At 27.6% G+C, this 13,045-nt stretch overlaps 1 protein-coding gene across 1 annotated transcript in view; it reads left to right on the top strand.

The window, feature by feature from the left end:
* The first annotated feature begins 258 nt into the window (after nucleotides 1-258).
* Nucleotides 259-13,045, top strand: part of LOC129607955 (dipeptidase 1) — a 117,303-nt gene continuing 104,516 nt past the window's right edge. The window contains exon 1 of the mRNA XM_055519231.1: nucleotides 259-449. Within this exon, the coding sequence (XP_055375206.1) occupies nucleotides 289-449 (161 nt within the window). The 5' untranslated portion in view covers nucleotides 259-288. The remainder of the gene's footprint in view (nucleotides 450-13,045) is intronic.

The following is a 13,045-nucleotide window of genomic DNA, read 5'->3' as shown; positions in this document are numbered from 1 at the left end:
ATTGATAATTTTAAATTTGTGAAGTAAATTCGTGAATTTGTTAAAAAAAAGTTCGAAATCTTCTTTAAAGAATTAGATATAAATAGACTTTTACGTAGACAACAACCATAACTAGCTTATTGGTAAATCTTTGTTTGTTTATTATTATTAGTTTGCTTTAAAAACAGAAGAGCATACAAATCTTATTCACTTATTTTTAAAATTTAAATTTTTACATTTTCATTCATAATTAAATACATTTTTTTTTTATTTCAGATATTAATGTAACAAATTCGCATTTGGAAGGAAATGAAATCACGGGAATACCACAAAAGCTACTCGCTTTGTGGCTTTACTTGGATTATTGTACTATTATATTTCCCATATTTGACATTAAGTACTGCAAACGATTTTGATTATCGTATGCAAAGAGTTAAAAAAGTTTTAACTGAAGTGCCTTTAATAGACGGGTAAGTATATAAATTATATAAAATTTACTAAAATATTTTACAAGAATAATTAATTGCCCCGATTGCATATGATAATAGGTTGTAGCAAAAATATTTTTGGAGATATTTAAAAAAATCTTTGGGAAAACTTTAAGCGTTTTTTGGCTAAACTAGAAGAGATAGAGCAATTCTAAGTGTTTTTTGTTCTCTCTGGAAATTCACAGATTCTGCCAATATTATTTCTGTCATCATTATAAAAAAAACTTTGTAAGTCAAACGAACGCTTTTTTTTCGATATTGGCAGCACTTTTTAAAAATTATCAAATATATCAATATAACAATTGCAATTTGGTTATTTATGCAAGTTTAAATAATTATTGAAATTTGAAAATACCAAAGAATTCTTGCAAGTACGTTTAGTTTTAAAAGTCAAGCGATTAAAGTAACATAATGACAGAGTTAATATTGCAAACGGCGATCACTTGCAAATATTGATTGATCGTCATGTGATATTTTCTAAAAGGGCATTATTATCTAGATAGTTGAATTGATACAAAACAAGCAAGTGATGTATTTGAATTAGTTAAAATGCGAATGTGCTTGTACGATATTTTATTTGCTGTCATGTGCTCTCTTGTATCATTAAGTTTAATATTTTAAACAGTTCCGTGTCATTTCTCTTCAATATTATTATTTGTTCACAATTTTGTAGAAAGCGACATTACAATGTAGTTGTAGTTAATAGAATTCACATTTAAAGAAAAATGTTCATATGAGATTGTAGAGTGTAGATTATTATTTATCGTTTATTGTATTCCATGACATTTAAGACATTTTCATGTAATTCAATTGTAAGTAAATTGTAAGAAATTTCAAGTATGAGTAATATTTTGTTGTTTTTTTGTTTTTTTTTTTGCTGTTCAAGTTATTGTCAAAATATAATATGAAAAGCGATGAAAATTTTATAAAAAGCAATGAAAATTTTTTTAATGCTCGAGTAATTTTTTATTTTTTTCATTTTTATGTTTCTTTAAATATAAAAATGAATAAAAATTTTTCCATAAAAAAAATTTTATATTAAAAAAAAATTCATTGTAGAAATAATACAAGTTTATATTTTGACATTTTGACTGATATACTAAAAAAAAAATGCTGTATGAGTGTATGTGTTGTCTTTTATATTTATGTACACTCATATTAAATTTTCAATTGTTATTAAACTTATGATTTTTCTCAATAAAATTGTTAAAAAAATTTTTATGTAGCTACACACACACATACATAATATAAAAATGAAAATTTATGAATAAAATTGTTTAAACCATAAACTAATTGAAGATGAAGATGAAGACATACTTTTTACTACACCTATTACTGTTATTATTATTAACTAAATAGTGTTAAAATAACCATATATGTATTATGTGAATATACTCGTATATACATGTATAGAGTAGTAGCAAAATTAAATCAATTTAATGGTAACAATTTTGTGACACATAAAATTTTTATGTCACTTTCTATATGGCACATATAAGTTGAAATATAATTGAATTAAAACAGTTGTGAATGAAAAATTCTAAAGGACGAAGAAAAATTTCAAATTTACTCCCCATGACCCTGTAATTTTGGTGAATATGAGAAGATTTGTATTCTATAAGTATGTTTTTAAAAATATAGTTAAAAAAATTAATACTTTAGATAGTAGATTGTACAACTGGAGTAACAATGCACCACACGTATAAGGATTTATTATGTGCTCGGGCACCTTGTGAGGCTCAGAAGACCACAACTCCGCCGCCCTGAGAGCCAGATCTCCTACTACTTTCCCTCTCCTATGACCGAGATCATCACACTCCCTCTGGTCAAATACCTAGAAGTGGTATTTGATTCCAAGCTTCTTTGGCGAAGTCACGAGGAAGCTGTGTGTACATGGGCAACCCGGGCACTTATGGTTTGCAAGGCCATCTCGGGCAGGTCGTGGGATTGCTCCCCGTCTGTCATGTTGTGGATGTATACCATGATGGTCGTGCCGCTCCTGACTTATGGAGCAGTGGCATGTTCAAGAAGGGTGGCTCTTGGTACGGGTAGAAAGAACCTGGAACGATTGCAAAGACTCGCATGCGTTTGCATCACAGGAGCTATGAAAACTTGTCCAACGGCGGCAATGATAGTGATTTTCGGACTAACCCCTTCGCACCTCGTTGTGTAAATGGCAGTAAAAGCCATGTGGAAATGAGGCGATGCCTCGGGACGACATGGTAAGGAGGTACAGCTTCGAGAAAAATTTTGCCTCGTTGCTGAGTAACAGAAGGAACTGGGAGCGTGACTTTTCAGGTCGCCCAGTGGGAACACACGATATCAGATGGTACGCAGATGGGTCAAAGACCAGTGTTGGGGCGGGTATGGAGGTATTTGGGCCAAGAACCCTATTCTCCTAACCTATGGGAACTTTTACGAATGTGTTTCGGGCTGAGTTGCACGCCATTGAAATGTGCGTGTGGTTCAGCCTGGAAAGGAGTATCGAGGACAGGAGATAATGATTATGTCGGATAGCCGGGCTGCGATCGGGTCGGATAGCCTCCGTGGCAGTATGGGGCTGTCTTGAGAAGCTCAATGAGTTAGGCAGCCTTTCTGCGGAATCGGAAAACATACTATTCGTGGGGAATTAAGGAAGGAATCAGAAAGAAGGCGGTCGGAGCGCTGGAGAAGTCTTCGGTGGCTGCGGCAAGCCAAGGAACTCCTGGGAGATTATAACCAGAAACGATTTAAGAAAATTATAGGGATGGCCAAGAATCAGGTAAGAGTCTTCACCGGCATTTTGACGGGTCACTGCAGGCTTAGGGGACACCTCAATCGGCTGGGCCTGGAAAATGAGGATACTTTGCCGATTCTGTGGGGAATATGGGGAAACCTCGGAGCACCTCCTGGGGGAGTGTGATGCCCTTGCTCATAGGAGGGGGGAGGTGCTAGGGCTCTTACGGTGGCTGAGTTACGGTCTTCTGGTCCTTACAAGTTGCTTGAGTTCATCAGAAGGGTGGGTCTCGATCGTGTGTTGTAGGGCATGCCCCGCACTCGGATGGGGACGCACAATAGATCCTTATACGTGGTCGCGGTGCACCGTTGCCCCCGTCGTACAAATCTACAATCTACAATCACACTCCCTCAAAAGCTGTACTGAAGTTTCTTCCATTGTCCCCACAGAACCTGCAAGTGTTTCAGCTTTTCCAGGGGCAGCCATCTAAGTTGCCCCACAAATTTCTAGCGAACCGACAAGAACCCGGTTAGAATTCTCACCTGATTCTTACCCAAATATGTAATCTTCCTAAATCGCTTCTGATCATGTTCAAATTGGATATGAAACAGTGAGTTCACTTATGTAACTAGATTGATAATCATAGCTTTAAAATTTCGATCCGTCTTCTCTACGTCAAATTCTATATTACACTTTTGACAAAAAAAACTGCTGCAGCTACTGTCTTTGTGTACATGTGAGCATTTTGCCTCTACTTATCTCATAAAATAAAGAAATTCATTTAATTGGTTTCTATATAGAAATACGCATAACTTGTTTATTAGTATCAAGTTGCCTAATTAACAATATTATAATTTTTACAGTTAATAGATATATTTACATAGTATCTTTGATTTTTGATGCTGCCCTATTGTCTACATAATATTTTTATATTAATGACGAGTTTTAAGTGTAAATTTTCTATTCTCGTTTGCTTTTCATTAATTTTGTTTTTTTTTGTTAATTTAAATAAAATTTCTATGAATAAAACAAAAATTAAGAAAATAAATGTTTAGAATTCTTGGACTATAAAAGTTTAGTGAAAAGAAAAAAAACAAAAATATAAAAAAGAAAATTCGTTTCTTTAACTTTTAATGTCCTGCTATATTTTAATATATTAAACTTTGTAATTTCTCGATTTAGAGTAGAAATCAAATTAAAAATTAGAGTAGAAAACAAAAGAATACAAAATTTTCAAGACAATCTCTGCAATGGTCGTGGACTTTCGATCTTTAAAATTTATTCGAAATATTAATATGTTTTATTAAACAATAATTAATATGTTGTATTAAACAATAATTAAATTTTGTTTCTATATAATATTCCAAAACTACATCCATTAAGGAGCTTACTCAACAAAATGGAATTTATGTACCAACAAAATAATAATATGGAGCTTGAGTAAAATGGACGTTCATTTATAAAAATTCAAAATCTTATTCGGTATATTTTATATAACCTTCCATATAAGCAAAACAACGACTATGTGCAACTTATGTTTAACCAAACGGGAAATTAAATTCTTTATTTTTACTTTAAAAATTCTCTGAATAAAATTTAAGCTATACTAAATTTAACAAAAGTTTTCCTTTCAAGTCCTTTTAATGTTTTTTTTTTATTTTTAGAAAATTTCAAAAACTTAATAGAATTTTTTATACACATTTCGTTGAGTTTTTATTATTATAACTTTTAATTTATTTATTTAATATTTTCCAATTTTAATAATTTTTGGATAATTTTCGGGATGAATGACTTGATAAAAAGTAATTGTAATTCTTATGAGAGTTTAACGAATCTACGAATTAATTTTAGTAATGGGAATAGCCAAAATATTTGATGAAGAAATTGAAAAATTAAAAAATACAAAATAAATAAGACGATATTTAAGAATTTAGTAAAACATTTTATGTTATTGTTATTGTATACTTGTACAAATAATGTTATTTAAAAAACGAACCTATATATTCACATAAAAAAACAAAGAATATTAAGGGGAGAAATTTTATTATCAGAATGCCAATCAGGAAATTATTTGCAGAAAAGAACGCCGCGAGCATAAAATTAAAATTGAAGTTGGTCTATTCAAAATTTTGTTTTTTTTTTTGTTTTTGTTTCTTGTTCTTTTTTGAAATAAGTGTGTCAAAGTAAAATATTTTGTAGGGGGAATAATTTTGAATAATCTTGATTTTAATGTTTGGGGGGTTACAAAATCTCATTATAATTTAGACGTGATTATTATACAGACTAACATTTTTTAATAATTTAATGATGAAAATTTAAAGATAAAGGTTAAATAAGGTCAAAATAGAAATCATTATACAAAAACAAAAAATTTATTAAAACGAATTCTAATTTTTGATTGACAGTATTTTGAAACTATTTTTTAATTTTTGTAATCTTTGGAAAACTTAATTGCTTAATACTTCTCAGAAAGCATTCATCCTAAATATTTATAGTTTAAAAATTTTTCAAAGCAGTGTTATAACGTAGAAACTAGATTAACATGGTAACGTCTTGAAACCGGCAAGCTATGAATGGAATTTCAAAAATTCTATTTAAATTTCGAAAATTATATTGGTTATTGAGTGGGAAAATTTATGGAAAACCTATTTTAAAATAAGAATTAAACGCAAAATGCTAATTAGGAATAACTACTTTCTGTGAACAACCAAATAATTTTTGATAATTAGTAAATAGCCCAATTACATTAGAAATTCTCGAATTAATTATTTCTCTGAACTAAATCAAAATATTGCATTAAACCAATTAAATACTGAACAGGAAATTTATTAAAATCTGAATTAAAATTTTTTTTTGTATTTCTACTTGTAAATTAAACCAAAATTTATTCTCTTATATTCTTCATACAAAAATCGAAAATTTTTGGCTATTTAACTACATATAACTCTTACACTACGTGCCGCCACAAAACTTTCATTTTCAAAATTTATATGATTTTTTTTTTAAATCTCATTTATTAATAATATTTTATTTCTTCTTTAAACTCTTGTTAATTCTTTTAAATTTTTAACACAACTTTGTGGTGCATTCCTTTGCTCCGACATTAAATTTTTTAATATTTTAGCTCTAATTTCATCCATATTGTAAATGAATAAAAAAAAATTCAATTTCTTATATAGCGTTATCGAGGTTCTGGTTTCTATTTTATCATAAAATCGTGTTATTGTATTTAATTTTTTATATTCTATAGTAAACTCTAAATGTGATGACTACATATAGTTGCTACTAGAACTTATAAAAGCCACATAGAAAAATGTATACTCTCTTACGTATTGAACATTATTAAAATAGCAGATTTTATATTTTTAGAATTAAAATTTATTTACTCATTTTCGATATTAATCTTACAAATACTGAAATATAAGAATGTCACGTTTTTTCTAAAAAAAAAATAGTTGAAATTTACACTTAAATAAACACTCTTGTATTATTGTGGTGTAATTTTCTAGATATTAATAACGTCATTTTCACTCCCCCCCTCTCCACCCCGCTTTTATGGTATTAGAAAATTTTTATTTACCTGAATATTTTATAAAATATCACTATGCCAATGATTCTATATAATGTTTACCAAAAAAACAAAATGCTTACCATACTCAATTGTATTAAATATTTTAACGTTCCTTTGTATCATCTTCTGATCACCTTGTATAAACCACGTACAACCGTGTCGTGTTCATCCATATAGCATAATTGAAAAAACTTTGTATTAGTTGCACAATAAACGTAAGCATTAGATGTTCTTCTCGAAAAATATTAAGGTACCTAAAAATATGCAATATTTATTAACTTTGATCAAATTTGCACAAATGAAATCGGATTTAGTTGAGTTTTGAGAGTTAATATGTGAAATATTTGATCGTTGATTCAAAATCATGAAGGTTACTTTAGCAAGAAATTAGTCGCGTTTGTTTAAACTAGTGTGAAACTAGATTTATTTAATTCTCAAAATTGAAATTTAGCACTAATTTCATAAAAAATCTCGTTTGTCTTTAAAGAAATTACTCATCCTAACTTAATGCAGTGTATAGTCGAAGTCAGACAGACCAAAGAACAGAGAATTTACAAAAAGAATTTTTTTTTTCAAAATTATTTTTAAGGGGATATTAGGGTTTTGATTATATAGAAAATTTATAACCCAACAGATAGCGTTATTTTTCCTTTGATTTCTTTCATATTTTAGAACTTAAGTGCTTTGAAAGAGTTTTTCGCATTGTATCTGAAAGAATATGTACGGTTAGGCCGACTAATCTTAAATGATGACTTTATATTAAAGAGAATTCAACTCGTCCCAGAAAAATATCTCATTCTGATTTAATCAGAAAAATATCTCAAAATTTTATTTTGACATAAATCTATTGCAGTTTATAAAGAAATATTTCAAAGCTAAATACGGATAACCTATTATTTATAGGTTTCAGATTCATAATTTTAGTGTCTATATTCTGAAATTTAAGGAGGTTTTGGAGTTTAGCTTCCAAAAATTGGACATTATTTTTGATTAAGAAAAAGTGTTATCGTACTTGCCAAAATTTAATATTTCCGAGACAATAATTTTAAGATTCGTCGATTTTGTGATTTGTACGGCAAAATCGATACTGAATGTCTCTGAAACGAATGCAGCAGCTATTGAAATTTCCTTATTACACAATTCGATAAAGCATGAAAATTTTTTGCTTAATTTCTTAATAGAACTATTTCTTAATATTAGACTTATTCAATAATTATATGTTCAAAAGAATTCAAATAACCCTAATATAAGTTTGATAACATTAATTTATTTTTACAATCACTAATATGTACAATTCTATAAAATTTTATTTCTAAATCAATAAATATCTGTCCAATAATAGTTCTATGTTATAGTAGTGCATTAATAATAGTATAATAATAAAATGGTTGGAATGGTAAACAAATTATATTTTTTTACTATACCTACACACATACACACATACATATAAGGAAAATAAAGATTTACTAAGCTGTTTTATGGAGTCTGTACTCTTTTTTTATTATCATTGTTATTATTTTATTTATATCATATCCTTTCATTTGTGCAATTTTTGTTTTTACTATCATTGTTGGATAGAAAAAAAATGGAAAAATGCATTTCTATTGTTAATGTTACAATCAAATATACTAAGATATTAAAAGGATTTGCAGAATTATAAATAATATTGTGCAACCGGTAACAAATTTTTTGTTTTTTTGGTTTTTTTTTTGGTTTTATGTCCTTTTATTTATTTTTTACATAATAGTTTCAATTTATTGTACTAGCATATCAATATATATTGTACTCATATAATCACATTTATATCATATATAATATTATGTGAGACGTGGTTTATATGTAAGTTAAAAAAAAATATGCACATGAAAGGAAATATATTCATTTTATGGAAAATAACTAGGATATTATCTTTTTTGTGTTTTTCCTTATAAAATTGTTGTTTGAATATTAAGTTTTGTTGAATATTCTTTTATTCAAATGTTAAACGAACAGATTAGAATATTATAGTTTAAGGAATGAAATTGAATAGGAGAAAAAAAGGTTATACATATAACAGTTGTTATATTATAAACTTATATCCAAATATAACAGTCAGGTGATTATAACTTGGAAATCACATTGAAATGGAGTTGATAAGGGTCTTTTTTTAAACAATAATTTAAAATTGTTTTTTCGAAGAAAATTTAATATATTGAGAGATAAAAAACATACTCATATGTATAAGTATTTTGTATAAATATGTGTGTTAAAATTTTAAGGTTGAGATTGCTATGTCTATATATTGTTATACTAAATAATTATTATTGTTAGGTTTTATTTATTTTTGTACTGGTATCAATGAAATTTGTGTATAATTTAAAAAGTATTGATTATGTTCTTAAATAGCTTATAATATAATAGTTTTTGTATAACAGTTTTTAAATATCAAATACTTCATGAAAAAACAATTGATAAGTCGGTGTGAAGTATTAAGAGCTTTAAACTTTTCTAGTGTTCGTAACCCAAAGATAATTGTTCTAAAAACCTACTCACAATATACAAAAAAATTTATTTAAATTTTTAATTAAAACTATACAAGATTTAAAATTGTTCGTTTAACAAAGGCACAATAATGAAAATGAAAATCTATTGATATTTCAAGACGAAAATTTCCATTGCACATGAAAAGAAAGGAAAACGTTTTTAAATTCCACTTTATTTAAAGTTATTTATATTATGATTATTTAGTCCTATATTATTTTTAATTTATTAAATCAAAACTGCAGGAATATTATATAGTGCTTGTATAATATTTTTATAATTACAAAATCTCGTGTCAATTTATGAAATGTATGAAGTGTATACTATAACTTGCCACTCAGACGTACTTAAAAAAAGAAGATATTATTTAAATGCATAAAGGCATTCCTAAATAAAATGATAAAGTCATATTTCTTACAAGATGGCTCTTCTATTTATAAATAAGTGTCAATGTACTTAAAATTACCATGTTCATATAAAAATACTTTGTAAGGATAGCAGTCTTTATATTATTTGAACTAAAAATATTACGTAATGTTAATTTAGTTATCTTTTCAATTGGGTTTACAATTAAAGAATTTAAATTTATTTTTTATAGTTCAAAAATTTAATTAGAAATTACTATAAAATTTAAGATTTTCCGAAGCTTTTAAAAAATTTTGCATATAAATGATTGTACTTGTTCATGTTAAATTTAAGATAGTATAGATTTTCCTTTTCGTATTCTATAGAAGACGTGAATTTACTTAATACACAGGTTATTTCAATTTACGAAAAATTTTGAATAACACTTGTCGAATCTCTTATGCAACATTAATGAGACTACGGAAGCTTAATTTTTATAATATGTCGTAAATGGTATAAGATTGATATTTTAAATACCCTATAAAAGTCATTCCACAGATTATAAAAATGATTTTGAATCAATTGAGGGAAAATGCACTGGAAAATAATAATAGCCTAATTTCTTTAATAACATATGTTTGTTGTAGCATTGTAATACTGTGTGTACTTAAATTATACATTAACTCTTCTTATGAATGAATGTGTGTCTGCGAAATTTATGGACTACCATACCATATTTATCTGATCGTCAAGAAATTTTTAAGAAAAAGGAAGTTGTTTAGAAAAATCATACCACAATTTCTAAAATAATGCCGTATTTTAGAAGTAGGAAAACAGGTTTTATCCAACAACTGTGACCAACTTGCATTTTCAAATTGCATAACCAACATGCGCGATCTGCTTAGATCACCAATTTTTATGACGAACTTGCATAACCAACAGGCTTGGCCAAATTGCATAACCAACATGTATGACCAATTTGCATGACCAAATTGCATGACCCACATGCATGACCAACATGTATGACCAACTTGTATGACCAACATGCATGACTACATTTTACCGTAATTTCGGGAGAATGTGTTCGAGAACTTTTTTACAGCACTAAAATAAATAATTAGAAAAAATACCATTGCCTTTTCTGCTGTTCGGGGATCGCAGCAGCAAGCAACTGGTTACCCTGTATAGGTTATACGCTCAGGAACAAAATTTAAATTTGCTTAATAAGTCAAATTGGCGTTAAAGCTGCTTTTTTATATTTGCGCTTGTATTTTTTTCCTCAGTTGTACAAAAACAAAAAATAATAAAGATTTTATTTCTTTTAATTAATATTTAAAATGTTTTCTGTAGCATTTTAATATAAAATTCAAGTATCGTTATGTTTTCATTATTATTCATCCTTCTTACAAAAATAAATTCCAATAATATTTTAAAACGGGGAAAAAAATGCTAATTAATATTATATATATGCAGGCGCGGTTCTGATGTATTCGTCGCCCTAAGCGGTTCCTAAAAAGTGCGCCCCCCCCCCCCCCTTCAACCTTTTCACCTATTTTATTACTGTGAACAAAATTTAATAGGCATTGCACATTGTGCATCATAAGGCAGTTTCTTGTAACCTTATTGTGCTGAATTATAGAATTAAAGTCTGGAACTAAACTTTCAATTTTTTGTTTTATAAACTCAAAGACAAGGTAATTTATTTAACAGTATGTTTTTTTATGAAGTTATGATCAGATTTATATCAATCAATTAAACTTGATTTTTTGATTTTAACAACCAAAAAATTTACTTTTTGACGTAAGTGAAACTTATTGTAAAAGGTTCTATGAAAATTATATCAAATGAACTTTTTCAAAGCTTATTTGAATATGAAAAAAAGTAAAAAATTATTTTTATTTTTATTCGTAATTTTATTTTTATAATTATTTTTATTTTTATTCGTAAAATTTGGCTTTTTATTTCACAAATCGCCAGAGAAATGAAGCAGCGTATAAAAAAAGTTTCGACTTGCATTCAAAAATTTAAGGAAAATCAAAGTTTCGTTCTAAAATTTGTGACTTAAAAACTAAGCTTTTCATGTACATAGCTATAAGCTTTTATACTGTTCATTATATTTTTTAGATTTTATTAAAATAAATGCATTTACTGGTATTTATAGGCTCGTGGTTTTGAAATTTCAGAATGTCGTTTTGCTTAACTGTTTTAATTTTGGAGATAAATGTGTGAAGCAAATTATGCGCCATTTCATTTTACTCTTATTTTTTGGATGACTTACACTACATCAATTCAGCATAAAAATTCTTAACATTCACTTGATTATTAAACAACATTTTTCAATTCAATATAAGTAGTAGATTTTATCAATTAAAATTTAATTCTGTGATTGATAACAGTTTTTTCAAAAACGAAAGCAAAACATAGTAGTAGAAATTCATAACGATCATGTAATTTTAAAATTCATTCAAAATTTTTTGTTGTTAAACAAAAACAAAATATTGGTATACACAATCTCAATATCAAGCTATGCTTTCCATCATTTAGGAATATTGCTCTCATTCTCTTTTTCTAATTTCTTTCTATTCTCATTCTTAATTTGTATTTTTTTTGTTTTGTTCTTGTTGTTTACTAATGCAATAGTATACAGAAAAGTAATACATTATAATAATGTGTTTGTTTGTTTGGTGAGTGGGCGCCAACTAAGCAAAAATAAAATTTTGCATGTATGAAACAATTTAAATATAATGTGTACGAACGAGTGTAGCCACTAAGCATAATAAAAACATTGCTTTGTGATATAATTATATGTGTACGAGCGAGTGTTGATAGGGAGCAATCTCAGCAATATAAAAATTTTGCTTTATGAGATAATTATATGTGTACGCATGAGTGTTGATCTTATTCATATTAGACAATATAAATTATGTGTACATGTGTATTTTTGAATATTTTTATTTGTTGCGTACATTGCTTCTATATATGTATGTATATTATATGAGACGATTTCACTTATATATATGAACGATTGAATGTATATAGCTGTGTGAAATAATATTCTGTGTTTATAGGCATATACAGTACATAAAAAATAAGAATGAAAGAGTAGTGTAGAGTAAAGAAATGTATGAGTAATTTTAATTCTATGAACATTTTTTGTTATATGGTGCAAATAGAAAATATGTGTAGGAACAAAATATTATGTTTGCATGTAGGTAGATTTTATTAAGTTAATTTCGCTATAAATTGATGTATAAAAAAAAACTTGGAATCCTTTTTTTTGGGTGAAAATTTTTTTTTTTTAAATTTAGGGGTTTTTTAAGTTTTCAATGGCGCCCCTATTTTTTATCGCCCATTGCAAATGCATACTTTGCATGTATGATAAATCCGGGGCTGTATATATGTTAACTTGTTGATGAATATTGAATG

The sequence above is a fragment of the Condylostylus longicornis genome, unplaced genomic scaffold (genome assembly GCF_029603195.1).
Source record: "Condylostylus longicornis isolate FDR11 unplaced genomic scaffold, ASM2960319v2 ptg000030l, whole genome shotgun sequence".
Taxonomy (NCBI): Eukaryota; Metazoa; Arthropoda; class Insecta; order Diptera; family Dolichopodidae; genus Condylostylus; species Condylostylus longicornis.
This window is presented reverse-complemented; position numbering and strand designations above follow the sequence as displayed.